This window comes from Diabrotica virgifera, chromosome 6 (assembly GCF_917563875.1).
Source record: "Diabrotica virgifera virgifera chromosome 6, PGI_DIABVI_V3a".
Classification (NCBI taxonomy): Eukaryota; Metazoa; Arthropoda; class Insecta; order Coleoptera; family Chrysomelidae; genus Diabrotica; species Diabrotica virgifera.
The window spans coordinates 142,594,932-142,617,419 of record NC_065448.1 but is presented as its reverse complement, the minus strand read 5'-3'; the positions used below and the strand labels follow the sequence as shown (position 1 = coordinate 142,617,419).

Sequence of the window (22,488 nt, the reverse complement as noted above, 5' to 3'; positions counted from 1 at the left end):
TGTAGATTGTAAAATCGTACAGCATGTTGTGCGGATGACAAAATTTAAACTTATGCAACTGGACGATGCAAATTTATCATCTTGTTAATTTTACTAATATTACATATTTAGTCGACATTTTTTATCTAATAAGAAAACAAAAAAAAATAACCGCCTTATTTCGGTGATTAAAGACAACTAGCAAAAAATGGTAAAAAGCAAAGCAAATTCTATTAAGCATCTAATCAGTATATCAATTCTGGTCGAAAAATAAATATTGGACTTCGTTGACATTCTGTGCTGTATTTCAACAATTAAATATAAAACTTCTTCATTAATTTGCACTTACCACTCATAGAGAATAAAAAACCTACAGTATGATTAAAATATCAAAACAATTGGAACCTAAACAAATATAAAATAATAAGAAGTTTTGGACATTAACCTATACTTATGTTTTAAAACTAAATGTTTCTTTTAAGTAAATATATAAACATGTAAATTCAACTCATATAACTAATAATAGACCAAAACATAGAATTATGCAATGATTTTAGATAGTCACTTAAGTCAGTCTTGGCCAACAATTCATTAGATATTTGGGTATTAGCTGTAGCGTTCTGTTATAACATTTCAAATGCCTGGATTTTATTTGTAGTATTGGCGTTCAAACTCCAAGTTTCATATCCATACAAAAGTACAGGCCATACACGGCATCTTGCAAACGTTTCACTTCACCAAATACAATGAGTTATTGGATAATAATGGCCTGAATTTTTGAAATGTGCTTCTTGGCTGTTCAATTTGACATCTGATTTCTGAGGACAGATCTAAATTTTATGTGATCCTACATACAAAGTATTTGAATTGTACTCATTCCAGCGTTTGATGTTATAATACCAGTTGGGTTGGACCGATGTCCTCTTTACTGATGACCGTATCTTCAGCTTTGTGGATGTTTATAGTATAGAGAGTCTCCACTTTCTGCATTCTATGTCAACTCTACTGATCAGTTCCTGCAGATCGTCGATGTTTTCATCCAGAACGACAGTGCCGCCTGGGTAACGTATATTGTTGAACCCTGTTTCACACCTCATTCAATATTGATTGGTTATCTGTTCTTCTCTTCTTCTTCATGTACCATGTCCTTTCAGAACGTTGGTTAGCATCTTTTTTTATCTGTTGTTTGTACTACTAATGATTGTCTGGTTCCAGTAACGATTAACAGTAATTTGTATGTCTATGTCACCTAGTTGGATGATCGGCAAGGCGGTAATTGGATGATCGCAAGCAATCTTTCTAAAGAAGGACAATGAAGCTAACTTCACATAGTAATAAAAAAACACAAAAAACGACGCTTACAAAGAATGGTAATGTGATACAAACAATATTGGTACCAAAAATTATATTTGGGGACTATAATCGCCAGATGTTATTTAAAAATGTATTAACAACCACAATTTAGAACACATATGTATACAGAACACTCACGGATTAGTCAGAAATATCAGAGAGTACTATGTGAAAGCTAAGGATATAAGAAACATTAAGTATTACTCTGCACAAACTTTACAAATTTTATTTATAATTTATTGGTGATCTACTATCTACACCATTGCATTAATTCTAGTTTTAGAGCAATACATTGATCAATTTCTTTGATCGATGATAACTATAATTAGTTTATTTATTTCCCAGCGTTATCACATATTCTATGGCCCACTAATCCACTAGCTCTTATAAATTGAAAAAAAAAGCACAAACTATGATTCTAATAATAACAATAATATGCAAGTAAAGTGAGATAATAGTGTAGTTAGGCACTATACTTAGTGTGACCAATTCCAATTCAGTCGAATTCGGGACAAGGCTGAAAAAATACCTGAAATCCGGGACTTTTCAATGAAAATCGAGCCATTTTTTTAATATCATCATTTTATTGATTATTTAACATTTTTATGTTGACAGTGATATTTTTGATGGGATTAAGCCACACTTGGTTGTAATAATAATTACATTTTTGTTAGTTTTTGACGTTTCCACTTCCAATCCGGAAGTCGTTCTCAAAAAAGAAAAAATTGAATCAAGAAAATCAAATGATGTTCGACTTCCATGTAAATATAACCTTAGGTTAATATAAAAATGTAATTACCATTACAACCAATTAGAGCTTAATCCCATCGAAAATATAATTGTCAAACATGCCACAAGAAATCAGATCATTTTTAATGTTTATTACTTCTTACTATTTGTCGAATGATTGAATTTGAGAAGAAAAACTTTAAAAATCAATTCAATCATATTTTAAATGGACTACAATGAACTTGTAAAAATCAAACAAGTTGCCAAGTTGCTATTTTGCGGCTGTCCATATTTTTCGTTCCACCACCCAAAACAAAATTTTACCAAAATGTTGAAAATTCGGATGACCCGGAAGACTTGTCCGGGACGACCAGGACTTCGTAATTCGACTTCGTAGTTCGGCACAGGACTTCGTAATTCGGGCCATGTTCCGGATTTTTCGGACTAGTTGGTCACATTAATTATACTGAATTAGAGGTAATAGCTATTTGTATAACAAGGGAGGAAGGTGCTACTTTTACTCCCGAGAATGAAGTTTACTGCCCGACGCGTAGCGGAGGGCAGTAATCATTCAAGGGAGGAAAAGGCACTTTACTCCCATGTTATACATATGGTTTTTCCACCTTCCTCAAATAACAAGTCATTTTTTCATTTTTACTTAATTTATTTATGTAACTAAACAACAAAATTTATTAGAACTAAAACTAACAAGTAGGTACAATATAACTGTCAACTGTCAAATATAAGTCAAATTATGAATGTAAACATTGTTAAATTAGAATAACAATTTACTGTTTTTTACCATTCTGCAAAATATTTTCCTCCCTAGGGAGGAAAAGTAAAAGTGACGTCATGGTATTTCATTCATGAAATATAACTTATTGACGCCCTGTACAATATCTATTTTCTATTACGTAAGTATCTATACATTTTAACGTTTATTTATAAAATATTCTGTATTTTGCAGAATGGTAAAAAACAGTAAATTGTTATTTTGATTTAACCCGGCATTGGTCGCTAGGTAGGTTGTTACGCGAGTGGTCGCGCGTGAGATTTTCTCTCACATATCCAACTTTTGCCTTTCTTTACAAAATTTTACAAAAAAGATGAGGTTTCATCAACGATAAAGCCATTTGCTTTAAAAAAACACGACGTTTTTCTGTTTTATTATTATTCATCTTTATATAAAATGTGACTATTGATGCCGCCAATATTTAACATTGAAAAATATATGGTAAGTGACCATCTACAACTAACCCGTGAAACAGAATATAGGATTTTCATATCATCGACCACATCCACAGCGCCTTTTATTACATCATAAAAGGGTCTTAAGGGGAAAAATAAAATTAATTTTTATACACAGTTGGTGACGCCGGTGGTCGCTTGATGAGAGAATCTCTCACATGAAGCGCACTGACTCAACAATATGGTGATACTAAGTAAACTGAGTCACTATTTGAGCGGACGAGTCTATTAGATTGTCGAGGGAGGATAGTTAGGAGACTAGAAGGAACTACAGCGCGTATAATTTCCCAGAAAAAAGGTTGTGCGCAATTTTCTGAAACCGTGAGAGAAAATCTCATATAGCGACCACTGGCGGGTTAACAATGTTTACATTAATAATTTGACTTATATTTGACAGTTGACAGATATATTATACCTACTTGTTAGTTTTAGTTTTAATAAATTTTGTTGGTTAGTTACATAAACAAATTAAGTAAAAATGAAAAATGACTTGTTATTAATTTAAGGAAGGTGGAAAAACCATATGTATAACATGGGAGTAAAGTGCCTTTTCCTCCCTTGAATGATTACTGCCCTCCGCTACGCGTCGGGCAGTAAACTTCATTCTCGGGAGGAAAAGTAGCACTTTCCTCCCTTGTTATCCAAATAGCTATTGTACCATTACTTGATTATAAGCACATACGAGGCCCTTAGAACAAAAGGGGTGTAAGTGACAAGTTTTGAGAAAACTGTGTTCAAAGTTCTAGACAAATTTAAAAATTTAGGTAGGTACATACTACATACCATGTTTTCAATGACATGTCATTTTTGATTATGTAATTGTTAATTTATGTAGAAAGTTTGAAGCCACCATGTTTTCTATGTCTTTGAGAGCGACCGAAATGGTATAAAAAAGGGATCGAGATGACAGAAAGTTAGTTCAAGTTCCAGTTGGCGAACTGAGCTGACACGAACTCACTGGTCACCTGCTGTTAACCAATCAGGTTCCAACGAATTGAATTGGTACCAACCGGAGTCTTGCAGCGAACTGAGCTAATAGGCTCCCTTGTTAAGCTAGCGAATTGAGCTAGTGGAAACTAAATTTAGTTTTTCAGCATCTTTTTAAGTGCAGAATCAATTTTTAAAAAAACTTAATGTAGGTACAGGGTGTTGTTTTTGGGTCGGAACATTTTTCCATTATTTTTTAATCCGGGCCTGGATTCTTTATAATTATAAATAAATTAATTGATTGAACACCTTAAAGAATATTCGCGTGCCAAATACAAAAGAAATATACAGTGTGGTTAAAAAAGTTATGAACGAAATAAGAACAAAATAGATAAAACACCCAGTAATTGTGTTACTGATTAAGTAAGACCCATTAAGCATGGTATTTTTGAGACCGCGTAAGTGTCCCCTTTCTAAAGTTAATGTATGTTACTTTTCCAATGAAACACCCTGTATATAATACACACCTCGATAAAGACAGCAATAACTCAAGAAATTAGATACTAATAGAAAATTTTAGTTTCAAATGAAAAGATATTATATTATGAAAATGGCTTTTAGTTTAAATATCGAAACGTTATACAAACATTCATTTTCTGCTTCTTAAAAAAACTTCTTGGGTTCAATCCCTTTTAAAACCGTTATGAAAACATTCACATATTTAATTTTTCTGTCAAATTATATATACTTTAACAACTTTAATGGAAAAATTGGGCGCATTCAATTTCTTAAAACTTATTTTATAAGCATCGTAGAACTTTGTATTTTTACGAATACTGATAATAAAAAATCGCAATTATTTGCCGATTAATAAAAATATTGTACTTGATAGTTGCTAGAAATCTATAGAAGTTGATCAATGTATTGCGTAAGTCGTTTTCATTACTTGACAAACAATAACATACCTGTTCACGACGTTGATTTTTCTCTTCTTTCTCTCGTTTTCTTACTTCAATTAGGTATTCATTATATAAGCTCTCACGTTCGCGCATCTTTTCAACTCCTTTGAATCTTTCATCTTTCGCGTACTTTTGGGCAAAGTCACTAAATGATGACCTGGAATAAAACAAAATACATGATAGATGAATCGAAAAAAAATTTCAAAAAACCATATGTATCATTTATTAATAAACAACATCATTTTACCTCCTTGTGAAATACTGAAAATTGTGCAGTAAAAAAACTTTTAATTTAAATAAAGGATTTAGAACAAATTCCATGGTGAACTACTGAAGTGAAGACAAAAAAACAACAATAAAAAAAAGTTTACTAAGAAGTCAAACCAAAAAACGGTAAGTTTTAAAATCACAAATGGGTAACGCTAAATACACACCCATCGATTTTTAACGGGCGATTTTTATCGCCCGATATTTGACTGGTATAGCAGATGCTTGCAGACACATCGATATTTACCGTTGAAACAATCATTGTAGTCTAAGAGCTAGAGGCGAGAAATCATCGTCATAAGTAATATGGAGTTTGGCATGTGAAACGTGTCTATTGTATGTTGATAATTATGACCCCTTTCAGGCTGACACCTCAGTGGATACAGGGAGTAGCAATAAGGGATGAAAGGGGAAAGTTAACGCAGTCATTAAAGGTTTTCACCTCCTATTTTGTTAAACCTCTATCGATTTACATGAAAATTGGTGAGTAGTTAGAGCATACCTCAAGAAATAAAACTGATATGGTGCCAACGTGCGCTTTTACCCTGGGGGTGGATGCCACCCCTTCTCAGAGGTGAAAACTATTTTATTAAAAATAACCCCACTAATCGATAGAGGGACAAATTTTAAGCAAAATTTATTACCTCTAATTATTAAAATAAATCAATACTTTTTGAGTTAATAAAGATCAAAGATTTGAATTTTTCGTGAAATAAATGCATGATGTAAAGCGGTTTTTCGTAAATAATTCTAAAACTGTAAGTTTTATCAAAATAGTTATAATTACCAAAATTGAAGATAATAAAAAACAAAAGAGATTTCTTATTCGAAAAACCTTTGAGAATTAATAAAAAGTGAGTTATAGGTGATGGAATGTATATTTTTTTTTCGGCTAGTACCCAAATCTATGTATTCAAGCTCAAATAACGGGAAAACGGTGCATTTTATAAAATATATTTACTGAACACTTGTCAAAGTACTTAGAAATATGTATCAAATGAGCTCCCGGAAAATTTGATACCATTAAACATTATGCTACAAACATTTTTCAAAGTTTATGCTCCAAAAATTTGGAGCTTAATTATTATATTATTTATATAAGTTTTTAAAATTGTTTTAAGACATTTATAAAAAATACAGCAAAAATGTATTTGAATATTATGTCAATTGTGCCCATTATTGGACACCCTCAGTTTCTGTACATATTCAGTTTATACAGGGGCGGTTCTAGACCAAAGTCGGGGGCAAGGGAACACAACCGGTGAATAAACAAGATAACGTGCCTTTTTAACGAAAATTATAGTACAAAAGTACTGTAAAAACCGAAGGGGGGCAGCTGCCCCCTGCCCCTGGCTAGAACCGCCACTAAGTTTATATCGATAGAAAAAATTCAATTAAATATCGAAATAATATAAAAATAATATTTTAGTAACATACATTTAATTAATAATAATATGTTCTTGATGAAAATAATCTTCTAATGAAAATTTCATATTATTTCAAAAATATATTACTTCATATAAACTGTAAAAGAATTGAAATATCAAATAAATAAATATTACTTATTAATTTTAATGTAAGTAATGTTAAATGGCAGGTTACAAATTTGTGGTGCTGTCTACCCAATGATTTATGTATTATGTATATTATATTGTATAATATACAGTGTGTCTACTTAAGTTGGACACATATATTACGGGACACTTTTTTATTTTTAATTTTACGAAATAAAGTTTTAATTCATAAAATGTTCTGCATCGTCTAAAACCTACGATTCAATCATCAGATAGCAAATTTTATCTATATTATAGGAGGTATTTTAAAAAATATGAATTTCGCTCAAGATTAAAGTACCTTTTTTTCACACTGTTGTAAATTATTGTTACTACGAAAAATTGTTTGAAATTAAAAACTGTGTTCTAATATATGCAATAGTTGTTATTATTATAATTAAATAATTAATAATTATTATAATAATGTAATTATTATCTGCATTCTTCTAATAAAAAGAAAATATTTAATTTTTTTTCTCAAATTAGAGATACCTACCAATCATCATTTTCATGTATAACTCTTTTATTATTAATTTTACGAACAAAAATTATTCTTCATAAAAAGATCTGCACGGTCTAAAATCCAAGATGCAATCATAAACATAAGATTATATAAAATTGTATCGATTTTAGTCGATGTGTAAAAAATATGAATTTCGCTCAAGAAATTCGCTCAGTAAAGTGCCTTTATAGCTCACAATATTTAAATAGTCGGATATAATTGCACATTAAACATAATTTTTAATTCCAAACAACTTTTCATAAGAGCAATTTTCCATATTAGGAATTTAAATACATAAAAAACAAAGTTTTCGTTATAATAATGCTCGCATTTTTAACTTATTATATTTAAATTGTAATAAAACGAACTTGATAATAAATTATAATCCTAACTTCATTCCCGAAATTCCTTTAAAAATTATTCTGTTAACAAATTTCAAAATAAATACATATATAAATAGCGTATGTTTTAATTTTCACTTTTTCCTAAAAACTCCAAAGGGTTCTCTTATTTTCATCATCACTTGCTTAGCTTTGATGTTATAAACTTCATCTGGAGCTCACTTGATAGGTATTCTTGAGTACTTTGACAAGTGTTCAGTAAATATATTTTATAAAATGCACCGTTTTCCCGTTATTTGAACTTGAATACTTAGATCTGGGTACTAGCTGAAAAAAATATACATTCCATCACCTATAACTCACTTTTTATTAATTCTCAAAGGTTTTTCGAATAATAAATATCTTTTATTTTTTATTATCTTCAATTTTGCTGATCATAACTATTTTGATAAAACTTACAGTTTTTGAATTATTCACGAAAAACCACTTTACATCATGCATTTATTTCACGAAAAATTCAAATCTTTGATCTTTAATAACTCAAAAAGTATTGATTTATTTTAATAATTAGAAGTAACAAATTTTGCTTAAAATTTGTCCCTCTATCGATTAGTGGGGTTATTTTTAATAAAATAGTTTTCACCCCCGAGAAGGGGTGGCATCCACCCCCAGGGTAAAAGCGCACGTTGGCACCATATCAGTTTTGTTTCTTGAGTTATGCTCTAACTACTCACCAATTTTCATGCAAATCGATGGAGGTTTAACAAAATAGAAGGTGAAAACATTTAATGACTGCACCAACTTTCCCCTTTCATCCCTTATTACTACTTCCTGTATCAACTGAGGTGTCAGCCTGAAAGAGGTCATAGTTATCAATATACAATAGACACATTTCACATGCCAAACTCCATATTACTTATGACGATGATTTCTCGTCTCTAGCTCTCCGTCTAATGCCGGCGAAGACCGTGGAAGTGGCCGGCTGCTGAACGATATTTGTCGTCACCGATTTAGTGCAGTCACTGAAGGTTTTCACCTCCGATTTCGTTGAACCTCCATCGATTTTCATGAAAATTGGTGAGTAATTAGAGGATACCTCAAGGAACAAAGGTGACATGATGCCAACTTGCGCTTTTACCCTGGAGGTGGATGCCACCCCTTCTCGAGGGTGAAAATTATTTTATTAAAAATAATACCATAAGTCGATAGAGGGACAAATTATAAGCAAAATTTGTTATATAAAGTTATTAAAATAAATCAACACTTTTTGAGTTATTGAAGACCAAAGATTTTATTTTTTCGTAAAAAATGCATGTTTTAAATCGGTTTTTCACGTATAAATCAAAAACTATAAGCTTTTACAAAAAGTTATTATTACTGAAATTAAAGATAATAAAAAACTGAATACATTCCTCACATAAAGAACTAAACTAATGTTAGTTCAAAGTGAGTTATTGGCAATTGAATGTGTATTTTTTTCGACGAGTACTCAAATCTAAGTATTCAAGCTTAAATAACGAAAAAACGATGCAATGTATAAAATATTCCTGCTAAACATTTGTAAAAGTACTTCGGAATACCTATGAATACCTATAAATGAGCTTCAGAACAAGGTAATAGCTTCAAGATTAAGCAAGTTGTGATGAAAATAAGAGAACCGTTTCGAATTTTTTAGGAAAAAGTGAAAAATAAAACATACGCCATTTCCACAAAAATTAAAATTAATAGTAATCCTTACAAGAACTTCTTTATATTAGCATTAGTAATATTTTCGATAATTTTGCCCGGTTTAGAAAGCATATTTTTGAAAAAAAGATATAATTTAAAAAAATCATAATTTTTAAAATTATTTTAATTCTCATATTATTTTGATAATAACTTCAAAAATACTCAATATACGTAAAAAATTATATATAATCAAATTTTAGTTTTTTCTGTACCAAATATTTTACCTCTTTTACCTTGTAAAAAATAACCGAGATAGAAACGTTTAAATCTTAAATTTTGCTGTGGGAACCATGCAAACGGGCCATTTAACCTTTTATTTTTTAAAAAATAAGGGGTTTAAGAGATTAGCTTCAACGTGCTTAAATAGCACTTGGAATTAACTTTCAAACAGTTTTTAGATGAAACTGATATCGTAAACACGAACGGAGGTATTAAAAAAAACAATAGTTTTTTACTCGCCGAAAAAAATATACATTCAATTAACTCACTTTTAGTTAACATTAAAAGGTTTTTCTAGTAAGGGGTTTATTTCCTTTTTTATTAGCTTCAATTTTGATAATAATAACTTTTTTGTAAAAACTTATAGTTTTTGAGTTATTGATGAAAAATCGGTTAAAAAATGCATTTTTCTCAAGAAAAATTAAAATCTTTGATCTTTAATAACTCATAAAGTTTTTATTTATTTTAATAACTTTATATAACAAATGTTGCTTAGAATTTGTCCCTCTATCGAATTATGGGGTTATTTTCAATAAAATAATTTTTACCCCCGAGAAGGGGCGGCATCCACCCCTAGGTTAAAAGCGCAAGTTGGCACCATGTCACCTTTGTTCCTTGAGATATCCTCTAACCACTCACCAATTTTCATGCAAATCGATGGAGGTTCAACGAAATCGGAGGTAATAGCTCATATCCACCTTCAGTGACTCCACTAATTAAGCGGTCGGCGTGTGTGAAATGCATAGACATATTAACCATAGACCAGGGTGTATGGTAACCTCGATTTTTGACCCTTCGCTTCGTTATCAAACGTATTCGTTTCGTATCTGTTTAGTATACGAAGCGAATACGTTCGATAACGAAGCGAAGGGCCAAAAATCGAGGCCCAGGCTAGGTATATGCCGCTCAATGCATCGGAGTGTAACGCCAATAACAAGTACAGTGGTCTAGCTATCTTTGTATGTCGTACGAGTGTGAGCGTATCTACCAGAGGTGGGAGTAATGGAACAATACAAACACAGAGTAATAGCGGCAGCGACCATCATATGCCAGAGAGAGAAAGCTAAGCTCCGGTAGATAGAGATAGACTACCGATGAACTGCTCCGCGTTACGCTATTTTTCGTACCTTGCCTAATCTGTCTTATTATATCTATGGTGAAATGTCTCATTCTCGCATGTGGTTCACTATCGGAATTTGGAATGTGTGTGTGTATTTAGCGTTAGCTGATAACGGCCTGGAACTCTTGTTCCATCTTGTTGAAGAATGGCAAAGGTCTCTTGCTGAATTTATCCAACCAAAGGAATTAATAACAGACACAGCAGAGACGTTCTTAGTAGAGACAAATATATGAAAATTACAAAAAAAATGGTTAAAAAAGTGACAAATTTCATATGAAATATAAATCTATATACATATAAATATAAATCTTTAACTAAAATAATTGACAAAGAGAAATTTTATGTCAATTGAAAATTTTAACCATTTTTAAGAAATTAAGGTGATTCTTGATAATATTTTGTATAAAAATAGATTATGTAGGTACCGACATTATTGGTTATTAAAATTACTGCAACATTTGAGACAAGATATTAAACTAATTTTGAACTTCTCTGTCGCTGGTTTACATTAGGTTGTATAACTTCCTGTATCTCAGCAACTAAGGTCTTAAAGGATTTATGTTGCTATACCCTTTTTACTACAAAAACACGCTCACTTCATTCAAAATTTCTGACGTTAGAGCATTGCCAAAACATTAGAATATGACTTTTAATCATGGCCATGTTTATTGTATCCGCTCTGAGCTCGTAGGTAGAGGGGATAATTAAAAATTCGCGAGCTCCAGTAGTGACAAGTCAGTGAACCTTTACTGGAAATTTGACATTCTGCATTAAGAATTGCATATAATTTTTACTAAATGTCTCATTTAATAAAAGACCGAAAGTTCCTTAGAATAAACAAAAAGTTTCTTTTGAACGAGATATTTAAAATTAAAATATCACACTAAATTTTCTCTTTTTTTCACCACTGTAACTGATTAAAATAAACAGAAATTTTCAGGGACTTTTGACCCTCGATAATGTAGTCTTTCATTCTGCGCTTAAATTTTTCAAATATACTTATTGGTTCTATCAGGATTCGAAAAAAAGTAATGTATTTAAAAAGAGCTGGCCCGAAATTTTACGTTTACGCTCTTAATTAATTATTTAAGTACAATAAATGCATAATTTAATATTTAAGAAGTATTATACTACAATTATATTAAATTATTACACTTTATTGCAGAATAAATTTTTTCTAATATTATCTGTCTACATAAACTTCAAAACGATAAGCAAAATCTTAAAATAATCATAATGAATAATAAATTCTGTACTTACTGATATTAATTATCGATTACAATCCAATTACTTCTTTACGTTGTAAATATTACACGATAAGAATTAAATATAATAAAGTTTGAAATCATTATTATTTGCTTTTCTCCTTTCCTCTCAATTTCCGGCCAAAACAGTAAGTCATCCGCTAGATGGCGATACCAGCCATACCAGCGAAACTCACAGAGGATAGGCAACACTTTTCTCTTTTCAGCCAAATTTCCAACGAAAGTTGTACTAGTAATCCACTAGGTAGGTGGCGATACCAGCGAAGCTCAGGACGTATAGTGAGAAGCTAGGCATCATTTATTACTTCTCAGATAGACCAGGGCGGATCTATTTTGAGGTGGATGTGAGATGTGGCATTTGGATTTTTGCAGATAAAGTTAGGTGACAACTAAAATTAATTATAATTGACTTATGCTCCTTCTCAAATATGCCCGGAACATTAATAAAAAAATTAAAATATTTAAAAATTTCGATAAACATCGAATTTTTTCTACTTTCTTTGCTTATAACTTTAAAACGATTCATTTTAGAACAAAGCCGTAAAAAAATAAAGTAAAGATATGTAATTAAATTTTGTATGAGATACGACTGGTTAAAAATGTCTTAAATTATTAATCTTCCTGCAAAATGGAAATAAGGGGGCAAAATAAGCCTGTTTTTGTTCAATGTTTTTCACCCACTATCGATTTCCATAGTTATTTTGATTGAAAAATTGTCATCCCCTAGATGGGGTTGTTTTCGCCCCCAGAGCAAAAGCGCGGTGCGGCATAGGGTAGACTTTGAAGAAGAGGGTCAACCGAGCTTAAATCCAAATTTTTATTAAAATCGGTGTTGATTCTCAAAATTCCACAATTTTAAAGTTTTTTACCGCTGATGCGTGGTCTATAATCGGCTTGGCATTAGCAGTTTGGCAAAAGGAAGAAATGCCGAATAATATAATAAATAGCGCTCTTATTGGCCCTATCTTTGTCCTATCTATAAAAAGCCGACAAAACAAAGTGCGAAAACTGTAGGCAGCACTTTTAGAATTGGTGTATAAAATGCTTGCAAAAATTATTAGAAAAATATTAATAAAATATGAAAACAAAGTAATATGAGAGTACTAGTAGGGCAGTCAATGAGTGCAAGAACAGGTAATTACCTGTTCTAAACTTAGAACCTTTGTAATTCGCTTAAAAAATTCTTATAAAATACTTAAACCGTCCACCAAATTTCATTAAAATTGACCTAAGAGATTTGTCATAATAATTTTTTAATCTAAATTTTTTTAAAAATGTTCAAATTTTTTAAAAACTTTCTGAACAAAAAGTATGCCATTTTAAAAGTTTGCTATTTTTTTTACATATAAACAGGCACTTTACCTATCTAATACATCTTACAGAATTAAAATCGGATTATTTAAACAGCCTCAGTAATGTTTTAAAGTTATAAACAATTTTTTGGCTTATAAACAAATTAATGCTGCCGCCAGGAGGGGGTGCAACGGCCTCCTTTATTTAGATGGACTTACATAAGTTTCTTTTATGTATTTTGACCCGTAGCACAAGAATTTTTTGGGTAACAGTTGATCCGGATGTCGATAAGACTTGTTATAAGCAAAGAACTTGAGGAATTACATAACATCCTTTTTTCGCAAAATAAAACATTTTTTTGTATTTCTTGGTTAATTCTAAGCAAAAAAGTTCTGACAAGTTTTTTCGTAGGATGCATAGTTTTCGAGATAAACGCGGTTGAACTTTCAAAAAATCGAAAAATTGCAATTTTTGAACCCGAATAACTTTTGATTAACCTTTAACTACACGCGCTGGCGTATTTTGTACGCCAAATATAAGAATTCTACTGCAAATATATTTAAAAATTGAATTTTTGACCTTGTTTATCTACCTAACCTATCACTGGAATGTGCTTTACAATTGGTTTTAGTTTCGCTATAATCGGCGTTCTGGGAAGATCGTAATTTACATTTTAGTATTTGTTGTTTCCGGTGGTGCACAATATACGCCACGATTTTTGTAATATAAGTAGTAATATAAGTACATCTTTCAATTGTTTTTAAGTCATTATGACACAAAATATATTTTTCTTTATAAACAATACTTTTTCTCATGTAAAAAATCACCTTTCAAAAAAATTTTTATTAGTAATTTTATTTATCATGGAATCAGATTCCAGTTATAAATCCCAATTGGCTTACTGCGAAGGAACTCCAAGTATTCGCTGTTGCCGAATAAGGTTTATAACAAACAACTATGAATGAATGAACTATCTTTTAGTAAAGTCGTCCCAGGAACGCAACTCATAAATATTGGTGATATCATTTTAAAGTCTTCTACTTTAAAATGTATAATATACGTCTGAATTGCCAATATAAATGAGTCAGATTAAATAAATTATTAGAAGAATTTTTTTTTACTTAGCAACAACATTTTTGTAATAGTATTTTGTATTTTGACAACGAAACCCGATTTGGGCTTTAAAACGTTAATAAATTAATTTTTTAGTAAAATTGCGGCTTATTTCCCATAGAAAATACTTAATAACAAACAACTAAGTGTATTTTTTCAAAAAAAAATAAAGAAATCCGCTGTTTTTAAGTGTATTTTCTTGTGGCGTATAAAGTACGCCACGCGTGAAGTTATGTTATAACTTGATGAGCGGGTAGTTAAAGGTTAAAAAATAAAATAGCAATTCTGGTGACAGCACTTGAAAGTTTAATTCAAATTATTATACTAGTTTTGATTATTTGCATTACTAAAAATTAATTTTTTTATTATTAAACAAGCTATTTGCTTATAAGCCAAAAAATTGTTTATAATTTTGAAACATTGCTGAAGCCCCTTAAATAAATATTTTAACTATGTAAAGTGTATTAGATAGGTAGAGCTCCTCTTTATATGTAAAAAAATAGCCAACTCCTAAATGGTCTACTTTTTATTCAGAAAGATTTTAAAAAATTTGAACTTTTTTAAAAACATTTAGATTGCAAATTTATTATGCAAAATCTATTACGTTGATTTTAATAAAATTTGGTAGACGGTTTAAGTATGTTATAACAATTTTATAAGCGAATTACTAAGGTTCTAAGTGCCACCAAAGTGGTTAAAAAACATTGAAAATCTATTAAATAGCGAGATATTTTTGTGGTAGAGCGTTGTTAGTCGAATATAGAAAAACCTTGTATGTAAAGACCAAGTAAATAAAAGTGAACTAGAAAAGAACATTACTTAGTTATAAAACATCAATTAAATTTAAAATATTAGCTATTATTTCCACTTACTTGCCACTGAGATTAGATTCGCTTAATAGTTTTCTAAATGCATCCTTTTTCTCCCGAAGCTTATTTCTTTTCTCCCGCCGTTCTTCCTCTGCTCTTTCCTTGACATATTTCTCAAAAACTTGTTTTCGTTCTTTAGAAGTAAGTAGCAAATATCTATGATCAAACACGATTTTGTGTAATTCCTTCTCCCAAGTACTAAAAGCAGATACTTGCTTCTCCGTCAACATTTCTTTAAATAATTTTATTCTTGTATCTAGTGGAATGACAGCTCTTTCTTTTGCCGCTCGTACTTCGGCTTCTATGGCAGCTTCTTTACCAATGTCAATTTTTTTCGTTGGTGGAACTGCTCCATTACTGTTGCCTAGAAATAGCATTTTTTATTAGAAATACAAATTCACAATTTGTCACAATTTATCTCAAAAAAATCAAAATCTCACAATTTAAATTTACAATGACAAGGAGAAGAGACCTAGGTTGTAGAAGTCAAGCAAATGTGTGATGTGCTACGTCGTCTACGTCACATGCTTACCGCACTGATCAACAACGAGACACACAAAATGATAATACCATTGATAATAGTCAGTATAATCAATGATAATAGTCAGTAATAATATTGGCATGCCAGAATTTCGTTCTAGAGTAATAGAAAATGAAGTGAATACGCTTAGCGTAGAAATATTGGGACCGTGCAAATTCGGAAAAGCGACACCTGGTTTCATAGCTCGGCAACTTTTTTCGCACTTTTATATTGGCCAATCATATTGGTTCTGGTGACTGGACAATTATCAAGGCCGTAGCCCAAAAAAAAATTATAAGAAGACAAAGTAAGATTTAGGTTATGTTATTAAAAGGCAAACAATTGTATGTAGTAAATAAAATTCGGACCAGGGACCTCTCGATCTCCGATCGAACACGCTACCACCGAGCTAAACTCCCTTTGCTTTGACAGCTTATTACAAGATTTCTCATACATACTGATAAATTTAATAGACCAAGTGAGGTATAAAAATACTTTAAAATTTATTTAATATAAATATTAATATCTCTTGGCAACACTGTTCTTCATAAGAGTCTGTACTGAAAGGTGACCGTGGAACGCAGTATAATTCATTCGACTCGCATCGCCAGGTATCTCGCTGCGGTGCTTGATGCGATCATATTATGTAAGGGTCTTTATAGCCCAATAAATGACCGTTTTGGAGTGTAATTTCCAGGGGCAACTCCGAATTGCATGAAAATTTGGATTTAGGTTCTACTTACCCTCCACTTCAAAGTTAAATTTGTGCCGTTAGTTGCTTTCACTTGGGGGGTGACATTTACCCCATCTAGGGGGGTGAAAAACGCGTGTTTAAAATAAGGCCGGAAATGGATTAATTGATTTTTTGAGAACCGTGTGTTCTATAAAGTTTTTACGTAAGTCAATACTTTTTGAGTTATTCGCGATTTAAAATGTTGATTTTTCGACAAAAAAACTACGTTTTCAGACCGTTTTTCCCAAATAACTCAAAAAGTAAATATTTTATCGAAAAAAATATTTTTAGCAAAAGTGTAGCCTATAAAAAAAACGAAAAAAATGGTGTACACGTAAAGTCTACAAATTGGGTAGAAGCAACGTTGTAGCTCATGAAAAATACGTTCTTATTCGTCTAATTCCAAATCGAATAATTCAACGCGAAATCACCGAAGAAAGAAGCTTTTTTCGGGAAAACCTTATTAACATTTTTAAAGCATCGAAAAAAAAGCTTATTATTTGTTTTTCACAAAAGTTTACAGCATCAAAAATAGACGAGTTACACTGAAAAAAAAAGTTGGCCCCTTTCTTTGGTAAAAAAAAATCGTGAAAACCTCCCTCTATTTAGCACCCTAAATGAAATTAATCGTTTGGCTTTACCATCTATTTTAACTGTATGTGTATTGTTTATATGATCTGTAAGTTTGATTGGTTTGAAGTGCTTATTTTTAAAAACATTTGGTTTTATAATAAAAAAAAGTTTCTAAAAATTTTTGAAAAAATTCATTTTTTCAAAATAACTTGATAAGTATTAGTGATAAGAAAAATCTTAAAGAGTAAAAAAATGTAGGTTTTACTATTATAAATATGCTAGTTTTATTTTGTTTCTCCGTAAGACAAAAATTGGTTAAGATATGGCTGTTCAAAATTTGCATACACTCGTGATTAGTGACCCATTCAAGCTTTTTCAATTATAACCCATTCAAAAATAAACACTTTAAACCGGTGAGACTGACAGATCATATAAAAAATAGATAGGTAAGTAAATTGTTTGTAAAGCGGTAGCGATTAATTTCATTTGAGGAGCTAAACACGGCGAGATTTTCATGATTTTTTACAAAAAAAAGAAGGCCAACTTTATTTTGAGCGTAACTCGCTTATTTTTAATGCTAAAACTTTTGTTAACAATTAAAACAAAGCTTTTTATAAACACTTTAAAAAAGTTTAAATGGGTTTTTCCCGAAAAGTGCTTAATATTTCAGTGATTTTACCTTGAAATATTCGATTTGGAATTAGACGAATAAGAACGTATTTTTCATGAGCTACAACTTTGTTTTTATTTGATTGATAGACGTTACTCATATACCATTCTTTTGGGTTTTTTATAAGCTATACTTTTGCTAAGGATAATTTTTTCGATAAAATATTTACTTTTTGAGTTATTTGCGGAAAACCGTCTGAAAACGTAGTTTTTATGTCGAAATATCCAACATTTTCAATGGCAAATAAGTCGAAAAGTATTGACTTACATAAAAAACTCTATAGATCAAAAGTTGCTTAGAATCAGTCAATTTATCCATTTCCGGTCTTATCTTGAACGTATGTTTTTTCACCCCCGAGAAGGGGTGACTGTCACCCCCCAAGTAAAAGCAACCAACGGCACAATTTCAACTTTGAAGTGGAGGGTAAGTAGAACCTAAATCGAAATTTTCATGCAATTCGAAATTGCCCCTGAAAATTACATGGTATCGCCGAATTTCCCGTTCATTTAATGGGCTATTAAAGTGCATCCGAAGTCCCATTTAACGACAATGTTAACATTATGTCACATAGTTCTGTAACCAAAGCACTTAGAGACCTAATTTTTGTGTAATTTTGAAATTAGATGTATTGTTTAGTGCCGCGTAGGTTTTTGTAAAGTTATAGTGAAAGAAACATTTATTTTAAAAATTTTTAAAATACTCTTACAAAAAAATAAAAAAAGTTTAGATTTTATTTTTTATTTTACTTGTTTTTGTATATTTTTCAATAAAACTCTAACTTTCAATAAAACTGTACGCGACACTTAATATTGTCTATCTACAACTACTGTAAAAATTTGAACATTCTATCATCTAAGGATCCAGAGATATTTGACATCAAAAGTTAAAAACCTAGTATTCGGGAAATCGCAAAAACATAAAACACTGTAATACGCTATAAAGCTACCGGTACATGGTAAGTTGAATGCAGCTGTTCAAAAAACAAATAATTTTGTGTTATATATCGTTGGAAAGAGAAGATTTCAGAGAATAATTTTCAATCATAATCCAAAAAAAAACTTAAAAAATTCAATTTTCGAACTTGGCTGCCCTTAACGTAAATGCTACACCAATGGTTAGAGCTTTAGAGTAAATATTTTTCTAAATACAAAATGTATTTCTACAATTTAAAAAATTATAAAATATTCTAAGGTTCTCCCCTATATTCTTTCAATTTTTAGTATTCTGTCTTTATAATTTTTAAAATGATTAACATTATCATCATTTCAAAAGCATCAATTAGTGATTTTTTTCGCTGTCTCTCTTTTCTTCCCTTTTCTATAGACTTTCGCCGTTTTACTAATTTTGTTATTATTTCATTTTCAAGAATTTCTATATATCTTAACCAATCTACTTTTTGTCCCTTTATAAAGCTTGTTCTGTTTACATAATTATTATTAAACTTTCTACTTCTTGATTTGTTCTTCTTCTCCACCCAGTTTCTGTACATATTCCTCCATAAATTGCTCTAACCGGTTCTGCAAATATTTCCAGCTGATCTACTTTGTCTTGAAGCTATCTGCGCATACCATCAAATTAAACTAAGAATTGGTGATGGATTCGACCGTTACCTGAGAGAAGTGCATTTTATCTAATAATGAAACTTTTGTTTTCAATACTTCCACAAAATCAATTCAATTTAATGTCACTACAGCTGTTCTGACAGAGTGTTTTTCTCAAGTGATGTGATTTTACTATGCTCTTACACTGTTACTAATAATTCAAGTATAAAAGTTATATATAGGCAAATATATATAAATCAGGTATAGGCAAAATCACTACCAATAAACATGGAATAACTTAGATATAGGTTATACTTGGTATAAGAATTTAGTCATCAGGTATAGGCAAAATCACTACCAATAAACATGGAATAACTTAGATATAGGTTATACTTGGTATAAGAATTTAATCCAAGTTTATACCGACCCACCCACACCCTTGTTTAAGTCTGGTATAACCTATTTTATGACTGTCAATGTCATCAGAGGCAAAAATATATTATCTTTTGTGTTGCGGCTGTCGAAGAAGTTGATCATTTAATTAACATGATAAAAAATACACAAAAAAGGAAACTTCTCAAAGATAGAATAAATCCCTTTTCACAATACACTGATAAGGAATTCAGAATTAAATATCGGTTTTCTAAAGATGGTATAAGGTTTTTAGAAAACTTAATGAATAGGTGTTGAGTCAAGCAGTCCATATAATGCACAAAAAATTTCAAGATAATTCGTCAATTAGTTTAAATTTTATTCAATTTGGTTACCCCTAGGAACTTTTTTTTGCAATGTTATTGTTCAGAAAATAATAATGATACAGCAATTCTGTGGAAGCCATATGAAAGAAGAATACTGGTATTTTAAACGTATTTTAAAAAATCAATAAAAACTCATTTTTATCATTCCGAAAACTTTTCGCCTAAGTTAATTTGGTTTGTCAGTTACAGAGAAAAGTCAAAATTGACATATTTGACACAATATATCGTTGTTCTATGTATTTGTGCAGAAGATTGCAACGTTGCCAAACTATTATTTCGGAATAAAGTTGGAGTATGTACTTATATCTAACTTATAACGAGTTTATTAGTAACGAATTATTTTCGTACTATGTCTAACTTATACTTAGGATACCTATTCTAGATATAAATATGGAATAGCCTTAGAATTTCAAATTTATTCAAATTTCAAATTTTCAAATTTTATTCAAAAATATGTGTGTACAACATTTTACATTTAGATCCTATATTATTAGTGTCGACTGACTCAGCACCATGCCTAGGCAAGAGTTGCCTGTTTTGCACTGTACTATGTCAATCGAAACTGTATCAATTGTACATAAAAGTAGTATTAAGGTTGAAACTAAGAAGTAACATACCTAACTATCGAAGAGATAATGCAACAGAACAAGACGGACGGTAAACCTCTCTAGCTGCTGAATACTGTTAATTATAATACCAATATACACCCAAATTTTACTCTGATTATGCTGTCGTTCATACATTCAGAATACGAGTGTTTTATTAGTAACAGTGCTACACTTTATATTCTTAACTGAATAAGTTGAGGAGTGGGGAGCTGTTTGAGAAGTTGCTCGTACAGAATGATGTCTGTATTTTTTAATTTATTCATTTTCACAGATTCTAATAAGCGTAGCTTAACGCCTTTATGTTGAATATGGATAACTTGAAATTGGTCATGAAAAGAATGATTATGATCTAGAAGGAAAAGTGCGTATGTAGAATATATTTTTATATTCTTGAAAGTCATTTCAATTTTCAATCAGGTGCGTGGCTTCACTATACAGGTATGAAAAAAAAATTATCTGACTATAGGGCAATAAGACAACACAACGAACTGAGAAAAAATATTATATATTCTTTTTCTCATGAGCATTTTTCAGTGCGACACAGTTTTCGATTTCTTTCTAAAGCATTAAATTGTATGTGACAGAAAAAAAGGCACGTCTGTGATTAGAGACATTTATAACATTTATTCTAGTTGTCGATAGATGGCGCTATAATAGAAAAAAAATATTTACGAATTATATAATATATCTACGAATATAATCTGTACAATTTATAAGACTATACAAATCAAAGAAAATACCATTTTATAAATGCAATAAACACAATTGATTTCTTTTTATGCCAAATTGCAAATAAAATGTGACAACTGTTAGATTTAACTAAAATGTCATGTTAGAATAAATGTTATAAATGTGTATTATCACGGACTTACCTTTTTTTCTATCACTTGTGACGCACTGAAAAATGCTCATGAAAAGGACTTTAGCCTTGTATGTCCGAGGGAATAACGTGTAACCACATGTCTGTGAGACAGCTGTAAGCACTATGGCCAGTCTTGTCTGTATATTTTTGCCGAAATAAAATTTATTTTTTAGATGGTCTAGGGAAATATTTCAACGATGTAATTACAAGATTATAACAGCAGATTCATATCTTAGATTAAATCAACAGTTTCTTTAATCTCAGTTCATGAAAAATAACAATAAATTCTTAACGGCATAAACTAAACTAATTTATTCTAAAAAATACCTAACAATTTTATAATTTTAACTAGGTATTTTAAATTAAATTTTCATCATTTTCATCACTATCCGTGCATTTTTTACAATAATTGTTGACACAACCAGTTATTTCAAATTTAAAAATAATGTTAGGTTTGTTCTAGCAAGCAGTCAAACTAGTCAGAAGCCGTCAGCAAACAGTTGGTCAGTGAGAGAACATAATACAGTCACCAGTGCTATCCCCTCTACTCGCACTGGTCCACTATTCGCTGATGGTTTCAAACCGTTTAAAACTGATGCTAGAACAAACTGTGAACAATATTGTGAATTATTGTAGATTTTGTTGGTATAGGGTCTTCGAATGAAAATGAAAACCTACCGATTATATTATGGTCGGACTACTTCCAAAATGCCATTTTATAATTTGAATTCTATGTTCAGTTTTAAAAGTTACTATTT

At 30.7% G+C, this 22,488-nt stretch overlaps 1 protein-coding gene across 1 annotated transcript in view; it reads right to left on the bottom strand.

The window, feature by feature from the left end:
* Positions 1–22,488, bottom strand: part of LOC114333681 (transcription elongation regulator 1) — a 139,034-nt gene that overhangs the window by 59,324 nt on the left and 57,222 nt on the right. The window contains exons 9-10 of the mRNA XM_028283622.2: positions 15,469–15,829; positions 5,202–5,352 (exon numbers count right to left, since the gene is read on the bottom strand). Of these exons, the coding sequence (XP_028139423.1) occupies positions 5,202–5,352; positions 15,469–15,829 (512 nt within the window). The remainder of the gene's footprint in view (positions 1–5,201; positions 5,353–15,468; positions 15,830–22,488) is intronic.